Below are 23335 nucleotides of genomic sequence, written 5' to 3'. Positions count from 1 at the left end.
TGGTCTGGATGGGTTTACAACTGAGTTTTATAAATTTTTTTGGCACAACATTAATCCTTTCCTACTGCGTTCTTTCAAAGAAGCATTTCAAGAAGGTAAATTATCAATTTCACAAACACAAGGTGTTATCACCTGTCTACCCAAAGATGGTAAACCAAAACATTTTCTAAAAAATTGGCGACCTATTTCACTACTTAATGTAGATTATAAAATAGTATCAACATGTATTGCAAATAGAATTAAAAAAGTCCTTGATCACCTAATTAGTGAAACTTAAACTGGTTTTATGAAAGGCAGATATATTGGTGAGTGTACAAGGCTTATATATGACCTCTTGAAAAAAGTAGATGACGAAGATATTCCTGGCTTGCTTGTCTTGTTGGACTTTGAAAAAGCTTTCGACTCTCTTTAGTGGAACTTTATATGCGAAACCTTGAAATTTCTAGGTTTTGGTGACACAATAGTGAAATGGTTCACAACCCTTTACTACAATTCAAAAAGCTGCATTCAAAATAATGGCTATCTATCTGATTTTTTTGTAATAGAGAGGGGGGTTCGACAAGGGGATCCATTGTCTCCCTATCTTTTTATTTTATGTTTGGAACTGCTTAGTGCATCAATAAAATATGACAACAACATTAATGGTATAAAGATTAAAAATTCTGAATTTTTACTCAGCCAGTATGCTGATGATTCGACTTTGATCCTGGATGATAGTGAAGAATCTCTCAATAGTGCTCTAAATAAGATAGACTTGTTTTACTCATGCTCTGGTTTGAAGGCTAATTTTGAAAAAAACCCAAGTTATATGTATTGGGACAAAAAGGGGCTGTGGTGAGGAGCAAAACACAAATAAAAAAATAATATGGAACCATTCAGGAAATTTCAAACTCCTAGGCATTCAATATTGTTTGTCAAAAGTTGATATATGTGTTGATAATTATTTAGAAAAAATTCAAAAAGTAAAAAATCTTTTAAGTGATTGGTCATTCAGAAATATTACTATATATGGGAAAATTGAAGTTGTGAAAACTCTTGCCCTACCAATTCTAATTCAATGTTTTACTGTTTTACCAGATCCATCCCCAGATATATTAAAGCAGATACAAGCTATGCTATACAGATTTGTGTGGGATGGTAAAGGAGACAAAATTAAAAGAAATATACTTATCTCAAATTACGAGGATGGTGGTGTAAAAATGCCACATATTGAATCATTTATAAAATCACTTAAGTTATCCTGGGTTAAAAAAGTTTTAGACCCCATAAACTATTCTTCATGGAAGGTTCTATTGGCAGATCACCTTGAAATGAATGGTGGAGAAAATATTTGGCATTTATCAAAATCAGCACTCAATAAAATTAAACCAGGTGCTCCGCAGGGCGCAGCTTTATACGACCGCAGAGGTCGAACCCTGAACAGTTGCGGCAAGTATGGACAAAACATTCAAGCGTGATACAGCTCTGAATTTGGATTGTGATCAAATTTTTGACATTACATGGTTTTTTTTTACACAAAACAAATGTCAAGATTTTACAAATCAATTCAAGATTTTACAAATCAATTCAAGATTTTACAAATCAATTCAAGATTTTACAAATCAATTAAAGATTTCTTCTTCAAACTTTTTAAATCTAAAATTAAATAGTTGACACAGCATAGGTTTCTGACACAGAATGAATGTGGTCTAATGAACTTAAAAGTTTTTTTTTGCCTTTGAGCAATTCACTATGCTGTTGAATATTAATCCTCTCAAAAAAATGTTTGAAGAAATTTTCTTTTTATTTATGAAATCTGAAATGAGAAAAATTTAAACCCCCCCCCCTTTTTTTTCACATCCCCGTTTCCCTTTTTCCAAAACTGATATCAATTCAAATTTCTAATGGAGTTTGCAACAATAACTACTCTTTTAAATACATCATAAAATATTAAAAAGTAAAATAAAGTGCTTGTTATCACTGAATGGTGAAGATTGGTTGGTAGTAAAAGTGAATATACATTGTTTATTGTATAAAACAATAAAAAAAACTTCATCAGCAACATTTTATATTGGCAAATTTCCAATGAAGTTATTTACATAAAGTTATTGGCAAATAAAAATAGAAAATGACATCATAGTCATGTCTGGCAAATGTCCAACATACATTATCTAAAAACATTTTAGATAAGATAAGGAAAAAAAGCTTCATCAGCAACATTTTATATTGGCAAATTTCCAATGAAGTTATTTATATAAAGTTATTGGCAAATAAAAATAGAAAATGACATCATAGTCATGTCTGGCAAATTTCCAACATATATTATCAACTACTATTCTATACAAAGAAAGATAACTCCAATTGAAAATTAATTGCTATTGCACAATATTGTGCAATTAGATATTTCTTGCTATTGTGCAATACTGTGCAATTTAAAATTTCTTGCTATTGCACAATACTTGATATGGAATCCTGATTTGGACCAACTTGAAAACTGGGCCCATAATCAAAAATCAAAGTACATATTTAGATAAAGCATATCAAATAAGCCCAAGAATTTAATTTTTGTTAAAATCAAACTTAATTTAATTTTGGACCCTTTGGACCTTAATGTAGACCAATTTGAAAACGGGACCAAAAATTAAGAATCTACATACATAGTTAGATTCGGCATATCAAAGAACCCCAATTATTCAATTTTTGATGAAATCACACAAAGTTCAATTTTGGACCCTTTGGGCCCCTTATTCCTAAACTGTTAGGACCAAAACTCCCAAAATCAAACCCAACCTTCCTTTTATGGTCATAAACCTTGTGTTTAAATTTCATAGATTTCTATTTACTTATACTAAAGTTATGGTGCAAAAACCAAAAATAATGCTTATTTGGGCCCCTTTTTGGCCCCTAATTCATAAACTGTTGTGACCTCAACTCCAAAAATCAATCCCAACCTTCCTTTTGTGGTCATAAACCTTGTGTTAAAATTTCATTCATTTCTATTTACTTATACTAAAGTTATTGTGCGAAAACCAAGAATAATGCTTATTTGGGCCCTTTTTTGGCCCTTAATTCCTAAACTGTTGGAACCAAAACTCCCAAAATCAATCCCAACCTTCCTTTTGTGGTCATAAACCTTGTGTCAAAATTTCATAGATTTCTATTCACTTAAACTAAAGTTATAGTGCGAAAACCAAGAAAATGCTTATTTGGGCCCTTTTTGGCCCCTAATTCCTAAAATTTTGGGACCAAAACTCCCAAAATCAATCCCAACCTTCCTTTTGTGGTCATAAACCTTGTGTTAAAATTTCATTGATTTCTATTCACTTTTACTAAAGTTAGAGTGCGAAAACTAAAAGTATTCGGACGACGACGACGACGACGACGCCAACGTGATAGCAATATACGACCAAAAAATTAAAATTTTTGCGGTCGTATAAAAAGAATTTAACCCTTTTTGGCAAAATGTAATTTCAGCATGGGCCTCACTGTGTGAACCTCTGACCACAGCCCCAAGTGACATCTTGTCTCAACCATTGTTTTTAAATTTATTAGAAATTATAATATAAAAACAACTTTCCTAGAGTTCTATGGACTAATCTTGGCACTTCCAAAGGAATGGAAGAATGTTATTCATTCTCAAGTATTTCTCAAACTAAATACTGTCGGTCACAAAATTGTTACCGCCATAAAAACAGTTGATAAGGTATCAAAACATTTGTATAAAATTTTTCTAGATAAAATAAAGGAAACCCCATCACGCATACAAGAGAAATGGAAAATAAAATTGGGAATAGATATTGTGGCCGAAGAATGGAATTATTTTTTTTAGCCTACCTTTACTTATAACTGAAGATCCCACATTAAGGGCATTTCAATACAGATTACTCCATAGAATTCTAGGAACAAATATTTTACTTATGAAGTGTAAATATAGTGAAACAGAACTGTGTACTTTTTGTACAGAAACTAAAGAAACATACATACATCTCTTTTTTGAATGTAGATATATTCGAACATTCTGGCTTAATTTTTTTCAAAATTTAGAAGATGTATGTAATGTAAGCTTTCTCCCAACCTTATCAAATATAATCTTGGGTGTTAAATATCATCTATTTAAAGATATTCTTAATACATGTATTCTGATATTGAAAAGATATGTTTATTTATGTAGAGTTAGATTTACAGTCCCATCTGTTGCTGAAGCAATTGAATGGCTTAACTATTATTATAGGGTTGACATGGTCTCTATGAGTTTGTGCTCTACCAATAAAGCAATAAGAATAAAAGAAAAATGGTCAAACATTGATAATATTATTAAGAAATAGAGCTCAATGCAGATGTATTCTGTATTCTGTTATTAACTTTGTATTTTATAATTTGTAACAAGTATGGTTAACAATATGTTTAGGAGTTATAGCAGAATAATCTATTTGTGCATCTTTATTTGTAGATGAGATTTGAAAATGATATGAAAATAATAAAATATATATTACAAAAAACAAAATTATTTTTTATTTGGGATTTCTATAGAAAATTTTGTAATCTTGAGGTTACATGGTGACTAAACCTTGTACACAGATAAATTAAGGGGAGGAATTTGATTGGTTAACTTCCAATGATGGTTATTTTCTTATATGCAATGAAATGTTATGTGAAATTTTTTCTGTAGTACTGGACAGGATAAAACTTTACTCATGCCAAGTATTTCTTTATTTGAAACAAAGATAAATTTTGCACATTCTTTTGAAAAGTGCAAATTTAACAAAGACTAATAGGGGAAAATCAATGGTGGTATTACACCTAAACATCAATGACGAAATAGCCAAAACAGATTATCAATGGTCTTCTCTGCCACATTTCAGATCAAGACTGTCAATGAGACTGTTGATAGGGTGCTTCTCGGCCACATTTCAGATCAAGACTGTCAATGAGACTGTTGATAGGGTGCTTCTCGGCCACATCTCAGATCAAGACTGTCAATGAGACTGTTGATAGGGTGCTTCTCGGCCACATCTCAGGTCAAGACTGTCAATGAGACTGTTGATAGGGTGCTTCTAGGCTACATCTCAGATCAAGACTGTCAATGAGACTGTTGATAGGGTGCTTCTCTGCCACATCTCAGATCAAGACTGTCGATGAGACTGTTGATAGGGTACTTCTTGGCCACATCTCAGATCAAGACTGTCAATGAGACTGTTGATAGGGTGCTTCTCGGCCACATCTCAGATCAAGACTGTCAATGAGACTGTTGATAGGGTGCTTCTCGGCCACATCTCAGATCAAGACTGTCAATGAGACTGTTGATAGGGTGCTTCTAGGCCACATTAAAGATCAAGACTGTCAATGAGACTGTTGATAGGGTGCTTCTCGGCCACATCTCAGATCAAGACTGTCAATGAGACTGTTGATAGGGTGCTTCTCGGCCACATCTCAGATCAAGACTGTCAATGAGACTGTTGATAGGGTGCTTCTCGGCCACATCTCAGGTCAAGACTGTCAATGAGACTGTTGATAGGGTGCTTCTAGGCTACATCTCAGATCAAGACTGTCAATGAGACTGTTGATAGGGTGCTTCTCTGCCACATCTCAGATCAAGACTGTCAATGAGACTGTTGATAGGGTGCTTCTCGGCCACATCTCAGATCAAGACTGTCAATGAGACTGTTGATAGGGTGCTTCTCGGCCACATCTCAGGTCAAGACTGTCAATGAGACTGTTGATAGGGTGTTTCTAGGCTACATCTCAGATCAAGACTGTCAATGAGACTGTTGATAGGGTGCTTCTCTGCCACATCTCAGATCAAGACTGTCAATGAGACTGTTGATAGGGTGCTTCTCGGCCACATCTCAGGTCAAGACTGTCAATGAAACTGTTGATAGGGTGCTTCTCAGCCACATCTCAGATCAAGACTGTCAATGAGACTGTTGATAGGGTACTTCTCGGCCACATCTCAGATCAAGACTGTCAATGAGACTGTTGATAGGGTGCTTCTCTGCCACATCTCAGATCAACCCTGTCAATGAGACTGTTGATAGGGTGCTTCTAGGCCACATTAAAGATCAAGACTGTCAATGAGACTGTTGATAGGGTGCTTCTCGGCCACATCTCAGATCAAGACTGTCGATGAGACTGTTGATAGGGTACTTCTCGGCCACATCTCAGATCAAGACTGTCGATGAGACTGTTGATAGGGTGCTTCTAGGCCACATTTCAGATCAAGACTGTCAATGAGACTGTTGATAGGGTGCTTCTCGGCCACATCTCAGATCAAGACTGTCGATGAGACTGTTGATAGGGTGCTTCTCTGCCACATCTCAGATCAAGACTGTCAATGAGACTGTTGATAGGGTACTTCTCGGCCACATCTCAGATCAAGACTGTCAATGAGACTGTTGATAGGGTGCTTCTCGGCCACATCTCAGATCAAGACTGTCAATGAGACTGTTGATAGGGTGCTTCTCGGTCACATTTCAGATCAAGACTGTCAATGAGACTGTTGATAGGGTGCTTCTCTGCCACATCTGAGATCAAGACTGTCAATGAGACTGTTGATAGGGTGCTTCTTGGTCACATTTCAGATCAAACTGTAGGGTGCTTCTAGGCTACATCTCAGATCAAGACTGTCAATGAGACTGTTGATAGGGTGCTTCTCGGCCACATCTCAGATCAAGACTGTCAATGAGACTGTTGATAGGGTGCTTCTCGGCCACATCTCAGATCAAGACTGTCAATGAGACTGTTGATAGGGTGCTTCTCGGCCACATCTCAGATCAAGACTGTCAATGAGACTGTTGATAGGGTGCTTCTAGGCCATATCTCAGATCAAGACTGTCAATGAGACTGTTGATAGGGTGCTTCTCTGCCACATCTCAGATCAAGACTGTCGATGAGACTGTTGATAGGGTACTTCTCGGCCACATCTCAGATCAAGACTGTCAATGAGACTGTTGATAGGGTGCTTCTCTGCCACATCTTAGAAAGACTGTCAATGAGACTGTTGATAGGGTGCTTCTCGGCCACATCTCAGATCAAGACTGTCAATGAGACTGTTGATAGGGTGCTTCTCGGCCACATTTCAGATCAAGACTGTCAATGAGACTGTTGATAGGGTGCTTCTCTGCCACATCTCAGATCAACACTGTCAATGAGACTGTTGATAGGGTACTTCTCGGCCACATCTCAGATCAAGACTGTCAATGAGACTGTTGATAGGGTGCTTCACGGCCACATTTCAGATCAAGACTGTCAATGAGACTGTTGATAGGGTGCTTCTAGGCCACATTTCAGATCAAGACTGTCAATGAGACTGTTGATAGGGTGCTTCACGGCCACATTTCAGATCAAGACTGTCAATGAGACTGTTGATAGGGTGCTTCTAGGCCACATTTCAGATCAAGACTGTCAATGAGACTGTTGATAGGGTGCTTCTCGGTCACATCTCAGATCAAGACTGTCAATGAGACTTTTGATAGGGTGCTTCTCTGCCACATCTCAGATCAAGACTGTCGATGAGACTGTTGATAGGGTACTTCTCGGCCACATCTCAGATGAACACTGTCAATGAGACTGTTGAGAGGGTACTTCTCGGCCACATCTCAGATCAAACTGTCAATGAGACTGTTGATAGGGTGCTTCTAGGCCACATCTCAGATCAAGACTGTCAATGAGACTGTTGATAGGGTGCTTCTAGGCCACATTTCAGATCAAGACTGTCAATGAGACTGTTGATAGGGTACTTCTCGGCCACATCTCAGATCAAGACTGTAGATGAGACTGTTGATAGGGTGCTTCTAGGCTACATCTCAGATCAAGACTGTCAATGAGACTGTTGATAGGGTGCTTCTAGGCCACATTAAAGATCAAGACTGTCAATGAGACTGTTGATAGGGTGCTGCTCAGCCACATCTTAGATCAAGACTGTCAATTACACTGAGAAACAGGCTCTTGTTTGAAAAACAATTGATAATCTTTGAATACATTATTTTGAGTAAAACCTACCTCTTGTATGGCATTCATTACAACCTGTTGGACAGAGACCTCCATGGACATAATTCTCTGTATATATTCTTGTTTGTCAGCACAGTTTACTGCACACCCCAGTATCAACTGTAACAAGCGGGACAGCTCTGACGTGTTACAGTGTTCACCTGAAATAAAGTAACATCTTAGTTGACAATAAACTTTTTAGTAAAACATTAACATGTAGAGTGGAAAGATATGACAATTTTGTAAAATATACTTTTTGTCAAAAGAATCTATTTTTTTTATATTGTCGTCATTATATATATGGTTAAAAAAATCAACTTACCAATATCATTAACATTAGGCATCTGGAAATCCTGGATCTCTATTCCAAGTATCTAGAAAATATATTATTACATTCATAGTTATCATACATCCATTCTTTCTATTATTTAAAGGGAAAACTGAAACTATACTAAACTTTGCAGCAGTAATTAATGATTAAATTACCAAACTTATGATTTATGCATATTTTCTGCACCATATGATATGGTTATGACCATATGAGTATATTTGGTTATCAAGGTCAGACCCTCTGAGTATTTAGACAATATAGGTATTTTTTAAATATGCTATAACATTTTTTTATCAATCAATGTTTTATGTTCCTTTAACCTACTTGTGTAATTTTTGCTCAGCAAGTAGGCATACAACATTAAAACATTATATAAACAAGAATGTGTCCCCAGTACAAGGATGCCCCATCCACACTATCATTTTCTATGTTCAGAGGACTGTGAAAATGGGGAGAAAGAAGATTTTTTAAAACATTGCACTGCAGAAACAGAGAAGGAATTCTTCATTCTTATAGAGGAACAGCTTCTTCTGCCAATTTAAAGTGGAAAAATCCTTAATACATACATGTATTGTCTGAATCTAGAGATGTATCTGTTTTCTCACATTTAAAAGTTTAAATTAAAAATGACGTCCAGAAATCTACAATTAAACTCACCTCCACATTGAACTCTAAAATTCCTTTAAGGATCTTCTTAAGGTTACTGACCTAAAATAAAAAATATACAAAGTCCTCACTTGTAATTCCTATTTACACATGAACTTATTTTTTTCACTAACTGCAAAAGGATAAGTCTCAGAATTATTATATGCTTCTTCGAGTGAATAATTTCTAAATACATGTATGATTTCATGTTTGAATGGTTTTACACTAGTCACTTTTGATTCCCTTTAATAGCTTGCTGTTCAGTGTGAGCTGAGACTCCACGTTGAAAGCCGTACTTTGACCTATAAAGGTTTACTTTCACAAATTGTGATTGGAAGGAGAGTTGTCACATTGACACTCATACCATGTCTTCTTATATTTATGTCCATGTTTCAGATGTATTGATCTATTATGTACATTTTTACTTACCTTCAGCCTCCAGTTTGTTGAGACATCAGGTTTTATCTTTGTCAACCAGCTCTCATCGAAATAATCTGGTGCTCTACAGAAAATAAATTTTTGTTCACATTGTATATCATCTAAATTCATGCCCTTTAAATTAATATATTATTGAATAGTGCATTTCTCCTATAATGCCTGAACCACAGCATTCACATGTAATTGCCTTTCAGTTTATGTTCTGCAATTATGTTTTACTTTATTATTAATTACCTTAAACATAATGTGAAAAAATGTCATTGCTACAAAAGGTTGTTGTGATGTATAAATGAGTAAACATATTGCACAATAACAAGTATGTATCACCTCTTAATACTGTAAAACAGTAAAAGTACTTTTACTTGTGGGTATCAATTTTATGTGGTTTTAGCAAAAGTTACATTTTGTTGATTTTAGTTTTCTGCAAAAGAAATCTAGTAATTAATGTAAAGCCATCACAAAACATTTTTTTTAAATTTCATGTTTTATAATATTTGTGAGACATAAGGAATTCATTACATTTACTTGATCATCTTATATTACTAACAACATTCATCATTTTTTCATGAAATACATGTAATTGCTTTTGGAAGAAAAAGGAACTTCATAGCCACATCGTTAATCAGATCACAATAATACTCACATTTGATGAAGAACTTGAGACATAGCCACACCATCACTCAGATCACCTGCTGAATTACATGATGCCTCTACCTCAAATGTCTGCATCTGAAATAATTAATAGGAATTTTATATATATCAGTTTAATAATATCACTGTATATTCCACCATAGAATTGTTTACATTTGTTTGATAAAATTTTCAACAAGAAAGAATGTAACTTTTCATTACTGTTTAGTGTATATTCAATAATTACCTTTGTAGACAATAAAAGGTCATTCAATCAATGTTTCTAACAAATCAAGTTGCATTTTATAGTATACCTTCCTTTAAAACTAGTACAAAATACAAGGCTTACAAATGAATATTGTTTTAAAGTTTGTTAGGACCTTGTAAAGCTTGCTATGAAGTTTTGGTTTTGCTTAATGTTTAAGGATCTCAGGTGACCTATGGATGTAATTTTCTTTTTAATTTGAATTATAAATCAGTTTTTGAAGTCAACCCCCACATATAATCTTCAATAAATGAAGGATCACTAGATTTTTATAAGAAACAATGTTCAGCTAAATACAGGGATTCACATTTAGGTTGGAGCATTTTCTTCACATTTGATTTGAATCATGTGATGTCATCAGAGGATTCTTCAGACAGATCTAGGGCCATATTGTCACAGCTCAGCTTTACACCCAATTGTGTAAATATTTCTATAGACCTTTTAGCTATTTGAGGATCTGCTACACTTGAACTATTATCATCATACAAAAATAACTTTTCTTTTGTGACATCAGCCATTTTATTTTGTGAAGTCAAAATTTTGCGGCAACTTCTGTCCACCATTACTGGACATCACAAAGGCTGCCATAAAATTTTGATGTCATACTAGAAAATATCTGATGCCATAAAGGAAAAGAGTTGTTGTATGATGTCAATTGTTCAAAAGGCACTGATTCTAGTGTCAAGGGTTGCAGATTTCCAAATAGTGATAAGGGACTAGAAAGCAACAGGATTCCTTTTTAATACATTTTATTGCTATTTGAAGATCTGTTCTGCTTGACCCCCGTATCTGGGCTGATTGAACTTTGGATGTCATACAACAATGACTTTACCATTGTGGTGTCAAATATTTTCATTTGTGATGTGGCTGATGTCAAAATTTTACGGGAACCTTTGCGATGTTAATTTAAGGTTCATCATAACAAACGGACAAATGTGGCTGTATTTACATGTCAAAAATTACTCTGAGTACAGACTTACCTGTGAAGTTGGAAAAGTTTTAATGCCTGGCATTCACTAGATATAATAAAATTAAAGTTAAATGCATTTTGAGTTTCAGAAAGATAAAATCTTTTTTGGATTTTGATATGCATTTTTTTCCTTCATGCAAAAGGTCTGAAAATTAACTAAGTTGTGGTACAACTATGAGATGCTCCCTCAGGTAAAAAACCGGTTTGTATTGTTTTGATTGTCCTTAATTGACATGGACAAAAGGTATCTTCACAACTACAGGTGAGTTAAAGAGTTCATCTGAGTCAGTGAGTCAGTGATTTTATCTTTCTTTAACACAAAATGCATTTAACTTTTATATATCTAGTGGATGCTAGGCATTAAAACATTCCAAACAGCACAGGTAATTCTGTACACAGAATAGTTTTTGAGGTGAAAATATGGCCATATTTGTCCATTTGTTATGATGAACCTTAAGGCGGACAAATAGCAATAAGGTGTTAAATACATGTATATAGATAAATTCTCTTACAGTGAGTCCCAGTTAAGTTTGAGCATTTTATCACACCTGATTACATGGCACTAACACTTTGCATTAAATTATAATGCATGTAGAAATTTTATAACTTACAAAAAAATGGCAGATTTGCGAATAGCTGAATCTGATATTAGATTTTGTGCTACAATTAATGAACACATGAAATATTTATGGGTAACACACGCAAACGTGTACATCAAAATCAATAAATACCCAAATAATTAAGCTATCGCAGACTTCTTCACGATTCATTTTCCTGTTTTTTTACGCCCCAGTTCTGTCAAAAACAGTAAATAGTTCAACCAAGGGCTGCAACTCGTAACTTCCGCTTCCGGTTTCGTTTTGTTTTTCTTCTGCTTGCGATAAAAATATTGATGATTAATGCAGGTTTTAAGTGATGACGATTAATTCTAAGGTTTGTAAATTATTTTTTTGAACGCAACACAAAGTTAAGCATGTTCTTCCAAACCACTTGTTTCTTTCAAACGACGTAATCAAGTTCAGTGTCACTGTCAGTGTCAGAACTGACAGAAGTGTCAAGTTTTATTTCTTCATTTGGTCAGGTTATTCAACAGGACTGAGGTTAGGACCTATTTTTCCAACATCCAAATTGTATGACATATATTTTTACATTTATTTTAAAGAATCAGTGTTCATGAGGTAGCGGTATTTTAAACATATGATATATCATGTTACAGAGTCAGAGGGGTTTTTGCGAAAAATACCAGTCTTGAGAATGAATTTCCCTCGCCTTATGGCTCGCAAAATTTAACATTCTCTCGACTGGTATTTTTCACAAATACCCCTCAAGAACATGCTATATCTGTTTAATTACACCGAATGTTAAAGTTCAAAAACGCATTGATGATCGTGACGTTACAAGCGTCCAGTCGGATAAAGTATTTTTTGGCAAATACCACAGCAGAGAGGGTAAAAAAGGCATATCCTTTTTTGCATATACCCTGACGGCGTTAAAAATGAACGATATTCATTTGATAACAGTAAATTTGTGAAAAAAATTGGCTATCAACCAATCAAAACCCTGGAGTCGATTTCACAAAAAAACTTACGACTAAGATTTATCGTAAGTATACAGATTTGTTCATGACTTAAGACCAATCTTAGTCGTAAGTTTTTTTTGTGAAATCGACTCCAGGATTCTTACATTAGGTGGAATTAAAACTACTAATAGACCACTTTCGAGTTTGTCCGTCACTAGAAAAGACTTGTTAATTATGCGCGCCTTTATGACGGATAGAGGGGATCTCCTGTATCAGGGCACTATTAATGTTCACCAAGCATCTGAGTGATCGTCAGTGTGCAGGAATGTGTGATGTGTATGAATAAAGTTCACTAAAACCAAAGTTTTTGACAGAAATTCATCGAACTCGAAAGTTGTCTATTCTGTTTCCAAGAAGGTTGACACTTGGTATAGACATATACATGTAGTTATCCCTTGACTTCTTCCGTCTGACATTTAATATGTTGTTTAAATACAGTGTTGTTTTATTGTTCGAAATGTTTCATTTGCAGCCAAATCTGGTCAGAGTAAAGAAATCAAATTTGTTGAAATGTGTGACCACTTTTTGTCCCCTGCTCACACCTTTGAGTGCATCTGTCTCCCCTGTCTATCTGGTCTTGTTAGCACTCTCACAGGTACAATTCTTGCCAGATTTTTATACGACTGCAAACAAATTTTTCATTGATTTTTGCGTTGTATAAAGGTATCATGGTGTCATCTGTGTCATCTGAAGACGCATTTAGTTTCCAGACATAAACTTAAGATTTAGTGAATAAATTTTTACCAGAAGGTTCAACACCACTAAAGAAAGGTTGGGATTGAATTTGGGGGTTATGGTTCCAATAGTTTAGGAATTAGGGACCAAAAAAGGGCCCAAAGTAAGCATTTTTGTAGTTTTCAAACAATAACTAGTGTTTAAGTGTATGAATCTCTCTGAAATTATACCACAAGTTTCCATACCATGTAGGGATGGTTAGTAATGACTTTGAGGGGGTGGGGGGTTTTGGCTTAAAAATTTTTAGAATTAGGGGCAGGGTTTTATCTGGGTATTTTGGGAAAAAGGACCCTGGCCAGTTTTGGGAATTTTTTAACGTGGTTTTCAATGAGATTGGGAAAAACAACCAATATACCAGATGTTAGTTTTAGCGTGTTTAATTCATTAAACATTTTTTTGTTGGTGAAAATAAAGTAAGGACTACACCTTCTTTGTTTTTAAATATAACAACATGACATTTGAGTATCAAAATAATGAGTTCTAACTTCTTCAGGATTGTTACATTTTTTTTTGATTTTGACTTGAAAATTTGTGAACTGAAATATTTTGAATTCTGTATAAAATATATTCTGTTTCTATTTTCTTTTTTTATATAGTTTTCAATTTTAGTGTTGCTAAGTCGGCTGTCACATGTTTGGTTCTTTTAATTTTTTTATTTACTGTTTTTGATTGACAAACCCGGAATTATATACTTGTCCGTTTCCCGATTTGATCTGGTGTTAGTATTTTCCCACACTTCCTGTTTATTTATGGCAGCCATTGTTTGTCAATGTTGTTTGTCTAAAAATGTTCAATATGTTTCAACTTGGATTTACACATTACTTGTTGGCGATTTTTGACATAAAGCTAGCGGTTGAATAAAATAAACATCTCTGTCATTAATAATAAAGATGGAAATGAATTTTGTGATCATTTGGGAATTTTGCTCCCAAAATTGGGAAAAATGTAGGGTTTTTGCCGTTGGGAATGGGTCCGAAAACCGGACCCTGTGGAATGCTAGAAAAATCCATGAGGGGCTAAAAAAGGGGAATCAGGGGCAAAAAAAAGGGGAAAATAGGATTTCTGGACAATAACTTTAGATTTAGTGAATGGATCTCTATTAATTTTTACCAGAAGGTTCAATACCACTAAAGGAAGGATGGGATTGATTTTGGGGGTTATGGTCCCAATAGTTTAGGAATTAGGGGCCAAAAGGGGCCCAAAATAAGCATTTTTGTAGTTTTCAAACAATAACTAGTGTTTAAGTGTATGAATCTCTCTGAAATTATACCACAAGTTTAAATACCACGAAGGGATGGTTAGTAATGACTTTGGGGGTTATGGTTCAAAATGTTTTGGAAAAAGGGGGGAAAAAAGGTAATTCAAAAACAGTTAACATACAATGTTGAGTATGTTCTTATTTACCTCCCTTACACTACTTGTAAATTATTTATAAAGAAATGTCAGGTTTTGGACTTATTCCCAAAAAGGGGGGTGGTAGTTTTCAATTTTTTCTCCCAAATTCCAAATTTTTGAAAAGTTTGAAGAAGAAATCTTTAATTGCACAATATTGCATAATAGATTTGGAAGATCTTTACATTTGTTTTGTGTCAAGAATTTGATCACAATCAAAATTCAGAGCTGTATAGACCTTGAATGTCCTCGCATAGTGTCCATACTTGACCCAACTGTTCAGGGTTCGACCTCTGTGGTCGTATAAAGGTGCACCCTGCGGAGCACCTGGTTATAAAGCTAATACTATAGTTTGATATCAGCAATATCTCGGACAAGTTCTATAACGGTGACAGATCAACTTATGCCCCTTGGAAAAATTGATTTGAACAGATATGTCATTTAAATGTTCATTACATAGAATGGAATTAATATTTCTTGGACAACTTTTCTAGCAGTGATTGAAGCCATTTTGATGATTTGCACCTATTTTAAAGATACCAAAGATGTCTCCATTACCAGAGGCGGATAAAGGCATGGGGTTCCAAACATTGATCGTTCGAAAAAAGGTGTTCTAATGAATTATGTGTTTGGCAATGATGATGCTCTGATTCTAGATTAGGGGTTCAGGGAATGACCAATCAACTAAAAAATTTTTTTTCTTCATAAAATATATTCAGATTCTAAAATTGATGAAAAAAATATTCTGTTTAATTAGGAAAAACAATTTCTGAATCCAGATTTTCCCCATACCTTCAGGTGTAATATTTTGAACAAAATCATTTGATTGATAGCTTTGAAAAACTAAAAAAAAATGTTCGTGCAATGCGTGAAAAAATTCTGTGTCAAACATAAGAACCATTACCCCCTTCCCGCATGTAGTTAAATTGTTGCTCCCTAATAAGGCTTCTTGAAAGTATTTTTTTATATCACAAACCAATTAATATATCGAGTTAGATAAATAATTTGGTGAAAAAACTACATGAATAATTGTTTCTTCTTTAAATATACATGGTAAAATGCATGTTCTAAATACCTTGTTTTGCTTACATTGAACCACACAAGTACTACATTGACTATCGACTGCATGTAGACAAAACATGATTTAACGCTTTCCTCCATAATGACGCCTTTTGACGCCACCCCCTTTACTCCATAATGACGCCTTTTGGCGCCTGTGAAGTACCTCAGTTGAAATGCTTTGACTACAAAATGTCTGCATCAGACTTAAAAAAAATTGTATCCAATATGAAATTTGATATTCATGAGAATTATCTGACTTGAATTTCATTGATGAAATATTGGTTTTCACAATGCATTAACACTTTGTAACTGATGATTTTTTTTTAACTGAAAAAAATCCTATGCGAATTAAGTATATTAAAAAAAAAAAAATCCATGGAGGAAAGGGTTAATTAAGCTACATGTCAACATTGAGTTTTATCAATGGGAACGTAATTGTGTTTAGTAAACGTGTGAATTACACTAACACAACACCGAGTTTTGGTCAATGAGAACACGACCTTAGATGTATATCATTGTTAAATAATGGCAATGAAATTGGATATGTTGGAAAATCAGTGCTGATCAATCATTTGTAAAAGAGTTATGCCCCTTGGAAACTTTGATTTTATGGAAAATTGCATCGTAAGCTCTCTCATGTGTACAATTCTTACCAAAATTTTATGAAACTTATATGATAGGATTATATTAACCAGCAATGTCCTGGAACAGTTTGGGAATCTGTGTTGAGCAATTATTTTTGAAATATCTTTAACAAAGGTAATACTTACAGGAGGAGATGAGAACCAGTCTCTCAAATGGGTTAAAATGTTATCAATTACTGAAAGAACAGGGGAAAATTGTCAGGTTTTTATCAGTGAATGTTTAAGAAATGCCATGTAGGTTTAAATTTGAAATAAACTTCAAACAGTGTTTCCAGTTGTACTTTGCCAATACATTAGAAAGCTTAAGTACGTGTGAAAGACTTGGAAATAATAACACTTGAGCTAGGCATGTATCATTTAAAATCATTGATAAACTTCTACATTTACCTTCAAACTATTTGAAATCATTTTTTACTTTTTCCCCCCTAGATTTCTAGTTTTGATGGGTGGATATTTTAGAAGAGCTACAATGGTAGAAGGCATTGGTGATGAATTGATATATGCATTTATTGTTCTTCTTGCCCTTATAGTACCACTGGTCATGTACCTGATCAGATTAAGGTGAGTTACCACTGGTCAAGTATCTGATGACATTAAGATGAATGACCACCATGTTTGTTACCAATAATTACATACCTGCTGATATTAAGATGAGTGACCACCGTGTTGTTACCTGCTGAGATTAAGAGGAGGTTTTGTTGAAAGACGTTTTAATTTTGATCAATAAATGCAGTATATAGAACAGATATTGACTTACAAAATAACATAATTTTGATGAGGAAAACTTAAGTTAAAGTGTGAACCTGAATTGGACGGATGGACAGAAAGAGGGTCAAAGGTACACTTAATGCACCTGTTGCAGGCATAAAAATAATTTCATGGGAAGTACCCAAGGTCTTAATATAAGCGATGGAATTTATTGTTAACCAAAAGACACATTTATCTAAATTTTTGGAAAAAACATATAGTTAAAGGAAGTAACTGTAAAACATATAGTTAAAGGAAGTAACTGTAAAGATAGATTGAAATAATTGTCAAAAGAAATATATGTCTAGAAAAATCATAAGGCATATAAATATGTAATCCTATGGTCAACTCTCACGGTTAATAAAACCTTTGCTTAAATGGGACATTTGTTTGGCCATGGGGAAGTATAAATGTGCAGCAAGTCATTTCAGGATGGGGACCTTAAATCTGATGCCTCTTGTACAGAGTGCCAGGGGATGTATCAATTATATCATCAAGCATAATTGAAGAAACATATTATATATATTTGGACCAAAACTAAAAAAAACCCCACAACAGATAAGACACAAGTTTTACAACTTCGTAATGTCTTCTCCAAAGTGAAGCTACTTTTCAACAGTTGAAAACAAAGGTAGACAAAAACTCATCTGTTCATATTTCAAAGTTAAGATATAACAATTTAATAAAGTATGATTTTTCAGTCAAAGACAAGGTTTATTGAGAATTCATCCGGACAGTGCTGCCAGTGTCACTGCTACAAGGGAGGTAATTGGACATGATCATCCACAACAACTTCCCAGGCGTAATGCCAATGACGGGAGTGCTACCTGTCCAATCTGTCTAAATAATGCTGAGTATGGCGTAGAAACAAATTGTGGCCATTGTTTCTGTGGTAAGAATAGGCTACCAGTAACTGCTTTGCTGTTCATAGGAAAAATTTACAATTATGTGACCTGCTTTTTACAGTACAAATATAGAGCTATGTGTTTTGTTAACTGCTTTTGACAGTACAAATGTTCTGTTATGGGAACTGCTGTTGACAGTAAAAATGTACAGTTATGGGAATGGCTGTTGCTAGTACAAATGTGCAATTTTGTGAACTGCAGTTGACAGTACAAATATAACATAATAGAAAATGTGGTATGATTGCCAATGAGACAACTCTCGACAAGAGACCAGATGACACAGACATTAACAACTATAGGTCAACATAAGGCCTTCAACAATGAGTAAAACCTCTGTTGACAGAACAAATGTAAAGTTATGTGAAACTGCTGTTCGACAGTAAAAATGTAAAGTTATGTTACCTGCTGTTGACACAGCAAATGTACAGTATTGAATAGAATTTATGTTTTATAGTTACAAATTGGCAGCAAGATAGTAGTTGGTTGGGAGTGATAACTTGTAAGAAACTGTTTTATTATTTTCAGGTATTTGTATAGTTACATATTGGCAGCATGGTAGTAGATGGTTGGGAGCTATAGCTTGTCCTGTCTGTAGACAACAGGTAAAATATCAGTTTACTCTATAATGGCTCTTGGCTGTACGTAAACAGCTCTTAGATAAACTTTTTACACCATTTCAATTTCAATTCAGCTAAAACACAAGGATGAGTTTAAAAAAAAGTCTCTTATTCTCTGTACTTTCAGTTAGTAAAGGTCAAAGAATTTCTAACCTATAAAGATAAAGGTTCCTTACTATAAAATTAAGATCTGAATGTAGTTCAAGGTTTCACTTTAAGGTTAAAGGTTCATGATTCTTTTTTTTAAAACGCTGAATTGTCATAATGCTTTCATGATTTCATCTATAGACTTAAGGTTGTCTCTTTTCATGAGCTTATATCTCCTTGATTTGAGCTGCCTTGGATAGAAATCGATCTTATGCAAGTGGCGGAAGTATCTGTGTATATTAGTAAGACTGGATAGAAATCGATCTTATGCAAGTGGCGGAAGTATCTATGTATATGAGTAAGACTGGATAGAAATCGATCTTATACAAGTGGCGGAAGTATCTATGTATATGAGTAAGACTGGATAGAAATCGATCTTATGCAAGTGGCGGAAGTATCTATGTATATGAGTAAGACTGGATAGAAATCGATCTTATGCAAGTGGCCAAAGTATCTATGTATATGAGTAAGACTGGATAGAAATTGATCTTATGCAAGTGGCCGAAGTATCTATGTATATGAGTAAGACTGGATAGAAATCGATCTTATGCAAGTGGCGGAAGTATCTATGTATATGAGTAAGACTGGATAGAAATCGATCTTATGCAAGTGGCGGAAGTATCCATGTATATGAGTAAGACTGGATAGAAATCGATCTTATGCAAGTGGCCGAAGTATCCATGTATATGAGTAAGACTGGATAGAAATCGATCTTATGCAAGTGGCGGAAGTCTCTATGTATATGAGTAAGACTGGATAGAAATCGATCTTCTGCAAGTGGCGGAAGTATCCATGTATATGAGTAAGACTGGATAGAAATCGATCTTAAGCAAGTGGCCGAAGTATCTATGTATATGAGTAAGACTGGATAGAAATCGATCTTATGCAAGTGGCGGAAGTATCTATGTATATGAGTAAGACTTTCATTGTCAGATTTATGAACATTCAAATCAAAATCAGACGAATTTTTCATGTGTTGGTCTGTTTTGAAAGGTTCCATCCGACACAGCTCATTTTGTCACATAAAATCTTCAGGTGAAAAATTCCTCAGTGACCCTTCTCTTCTTATTATAGTTTGTTTGACTGTGTTTGTTATAGAATCAGGGTTAAATATTTCTCACATATTAAAAGAAATGATGGTCACTGATTGTTAAATTTTATTTTTTGCATGGCTTTGTCTTGTTTGCGACAAAAGTTGCAGAATGGAAGCAGATGTATACTTATCTGGCAGTGTTATCAGTGTAAACAATTTGTATAGGGCTTTATATTTCAGAGGATAGAAGACTTTGAAATGCTTCTTACCTTGTATACAGATGCCTTATGTTATAAGGTTTCAATCCATCATATGTCTAGTATGATTGACCACATCTCCATTGTTCAGAACTGCCTATACAAACTGGTGTGTGAATTTCCCTCGTAATATATTATGAGAAATAGAATAACTATATTTGGTATATGGGATCCTTGCAAGCTTAGACCCAAATAAAACTACAAACAGAACCATCTGATTCTGAATTCAATTTTTTTGAAAATTAAGATTTTTGAACCACTTTAGATATAGAATATGGAGTTATGGTATAAATGCCAATAAGACAACTATCTAACAAAGTCTAAATGAAACAGATTTAAGCAAAACTGTATTGTTCTTGTCTTATTTTCTGCTGGCAGTAAAAACAGTTATGGTATGTAAATATGTGATTTAAAAAGTACTGTGTTAGAAGACTTTCAAAATCTCGTTTCATGTTCCTCACTAAAGGTCAAGGACAAGCATATACTCTAACTGCTTTGTTTAGACTCATAGACAATAATAATGCATTGACTTGACATATCAACGATATAAGGATGAGGCTTAGAAATGGGGAAGTGCGAAGCTGTGCCGAGCATTTTCCCCGTTTCTGGCCGAATCCTTATATCGTTGATATGTCAAGTCAATGCACTATTATTGTCTTTATACTGCGATCTAAAAAAACATTTTCAATTGTTGTTTAGTGTGTTAATGTTATTTATTTGATTTAAATATTGGGAAAAATTCCCCTTTAAAAAGGCCTCATATCAAACAGGCGGAAAAATATACAACACGATGAAATGTACATCATTACCTGTTGAAAACCAAAATCAATGGTGAACGAATTTGTTAACAGACTAAAATATCAACAATAAACATAAACATAATGATTTATAGGTTGCAAATAAAAAATATTAATAAGTGAAATATGTTTTCCCAAAAATTGTAAAAGAAACAAGTTTGAGTCATTAAACGCATCGTTGTTTACATTGGAAACAAGGTCGTATGAATAATTAAATATAATTTCGACAATTTCTATTTAAATATTCATGAGGAAAAGTGATATCTGGTCAGTGACTGTATATGACATAGAAATATACGGTCAACACATTTTGACTGCTCAAATAGAACGAGTGCAGTATAAATGTTCATATACCTTTTGTCATCAAATTTCTGAATGGCTAGCTCAACTCACTTATGATTATTCTAATTACACCTTGTTTATTTATCCTGTCATAAAAGATCACATATTTAATTAAGTGTAATTACTGTTAGACATGTGACCAATTGTAGGTATGAAAGCATAAAATAAAATCATTAGAATTGTGATCAATAATGGGTCACATATGATGCAGATGAGCCCTTAAATATACCTTTTTTTTCCCAAATTATGTTGTCAAATTCATGAATATTTGAGGATTTTATTACTTGATATATTTTCAGGTAACACTTCTGTTGGTGAATTTTACGCCAGAAGAAAATAATAACGAAACAGAAGAAAAGAGAAATGTATCAACACGAGTTAATGAATATAATAGACGATTTTCTGGTGCTCCTCGACCTGTAAGTTCAATTGATAATTATTATACATTAGCTATTTATATATAACAGCACATTATATATTAAAATTACCCTGAGCGCTTTACAACATCTACCAATTAACAAATATGAAAGCCCATGATAAAAGTTTTGCATATGATTATATGTATATAAAAAAAAAACTATCACAAAAAATAATTAATAAAATGGGGGGGGAGGGGGGGACCCAAAAAAACTTGACATCAAATAAATTTATTTTTAAAAAAAGTTATTAATTTGGCATAAATCATTGGTTAGTGAATTAGACTACAAGTTTGAATCAACAAATGAAATATTTAGAGTTGATGTTCTTAAAACCAATATCACAGTAAATGAATGTTGCTGATGATGTTACTGTATATGTATAAACTCTCTTCACATCAGAGCTATACCCAGAATAACATGTATTTACTATTCTATTTCCAGTTGATGGACTATATAAGAGACCTTCCAACATTACTAAGACACACTTACAATGAATTTTTCACGGTTGGAGGATTAATTTGGATGTTTCGTTTACGTGTGATTGTGTGTTTTCTCGCTGCCTTATTTTATTTTATTTCACCTTTAGACATAATACCAGAAGCTGTGTTTGGTGTCTTAGGATTTCTTGACGATTTCTTCATTATTTTATTGCTAGCTATTTATGTGACATTGATATATCGACAGTTTGTTCAAAATAGAGCAGCTGGAGTGAACTAACTAAAATTGCAAAGGAAGAGAGATAACTAGAATTATTATTTTCTTATCCTGTATTTTTGTAAAGCAAAATATTTTCCTATAAAATATTGCCCACCAAGATAATACCTGTCTCTATCTTTGTAAAATGTGAAAAAAGAGAAATACAAAATTTTGTCTACATTATTTCATAGATGGATGGAGTGTCATCAAATTTTGTCTTGTGAATATTATATTGATAATAACAAACATATATTACAAGTGATTGTCAGTACTTTACTTAATATACAATTAATCTAAACGCTGTAATGTAATACTACACATAAATTAAACATATTTGACTTCAATAATTTATAAATACAATTTTAAAATTAGCTTTTGGTAAAATATTTTTTGATGATATATAGTTTATATACAAAATACTTGTTAAATACAAATATTTTCAGTTATGAATTTAAAAATGTGCATACGGCATGCTTGTGTACTATAGATGAGAATTATTTGATGCAACATTTCAAGGGTTGACACATAATTTGAAGAACAATATTTTAAAGATTCCAGAAACATTCATATAACTTTATGAATTAGGATTCTTCATGGTGAAATATTGTCATGGACAGAAATTCATAATTAAATTTTATTGTCACATACATTATTTCACAGACAAAATATTGTCCCAAAGAACCTAACAAAATTTCGTAGAGAAGGACACTATTTCATGG

General features: G+C 33.8%; 2 protein-coding genes across 5 annotated transcripts in view; one reads left to right on the top strand and one right to left on the bottom strand.

Annotated features, from left to right (window-relative positions):
* LOC143057497 (protein Hook homolog 3-like) overlaps positions 1-12094 on the bottom strand; it is a 35454-nt gene extending 23360 nt beyond the window's left edge. For all 4 annotated transcript variants that reach the window (XM_076230809.1, XM_076230816.1, XM_076230823.1 and 1 more), the window contains exons 1-6: positions 11976-12094; positions 10023-10108; positions 9371-9443; positions 8954-9004; positions 8288-8339; positions 7978-8126 (exon numbers count right to left, since the gene is read on the bottom strand). In XM_076230809.1, coding sequence (XP_076086924.1) covers positions 7978-8126; positions 8288-8339; positions 8954-9004; positions 9371-9443; positions 10023-10108; positions 11976-12014 — 450 coding nt within the window. In that variant the 5' untranslated portion in view covers positions 12015-12094. The remainder of the gene's footprint in view (positions 1-7977; positions 8127-8287; positions 8340-8953; positions 9005-9370; positions 9444-10022; positions 10109-11975) is intronic.
* On the top strand, positions 12086-22987 carry LOC143057527 (E3 ubiquitin-protein ligase RNF170-like). Its single transcript, XM_076230842.1, has 6 exons — positions 12086-12177; positions 17086-17217; positions 18105-18295; positions 18834-18910; positions 21801-21920; positions 22362-22987. The coding sequence occupies exons 2-6, from the start codon at positions 17099-17101 to the stop codon at positions 22635-22637; spliced, it is 783 nt and encodes a 260-aa protein (XP_076086957.1). The 5' UTR covers positions 12086-12177; positions 17086-17098; the 3' UTR covers positions 22638-22987.
* The last annotated feature ends 348 nt before the right edge of the window (positions 22988-23335 follow it).

Source organism: Mytilus galloprovincialis, chromosome 1 (genome assembly GCF_965363235.1).
Source record: "Mytilus galloprovincialis chromosome 1, xbMytGall1.hap1.1, whole genome shotgun sequence".
Classification (NCBI taxonomy): Eukaryota; Metazoa; Mollusca; class Bivalvia; order Mytilida; family Mytilidae; genus Mytilus; species Mytilus galloprovincialis.
The sequence above is the reverse complement of the archived record's forward strand: the minus strand, read 5'-3'. Positions and strand labels throughout refer to the sequence as shown.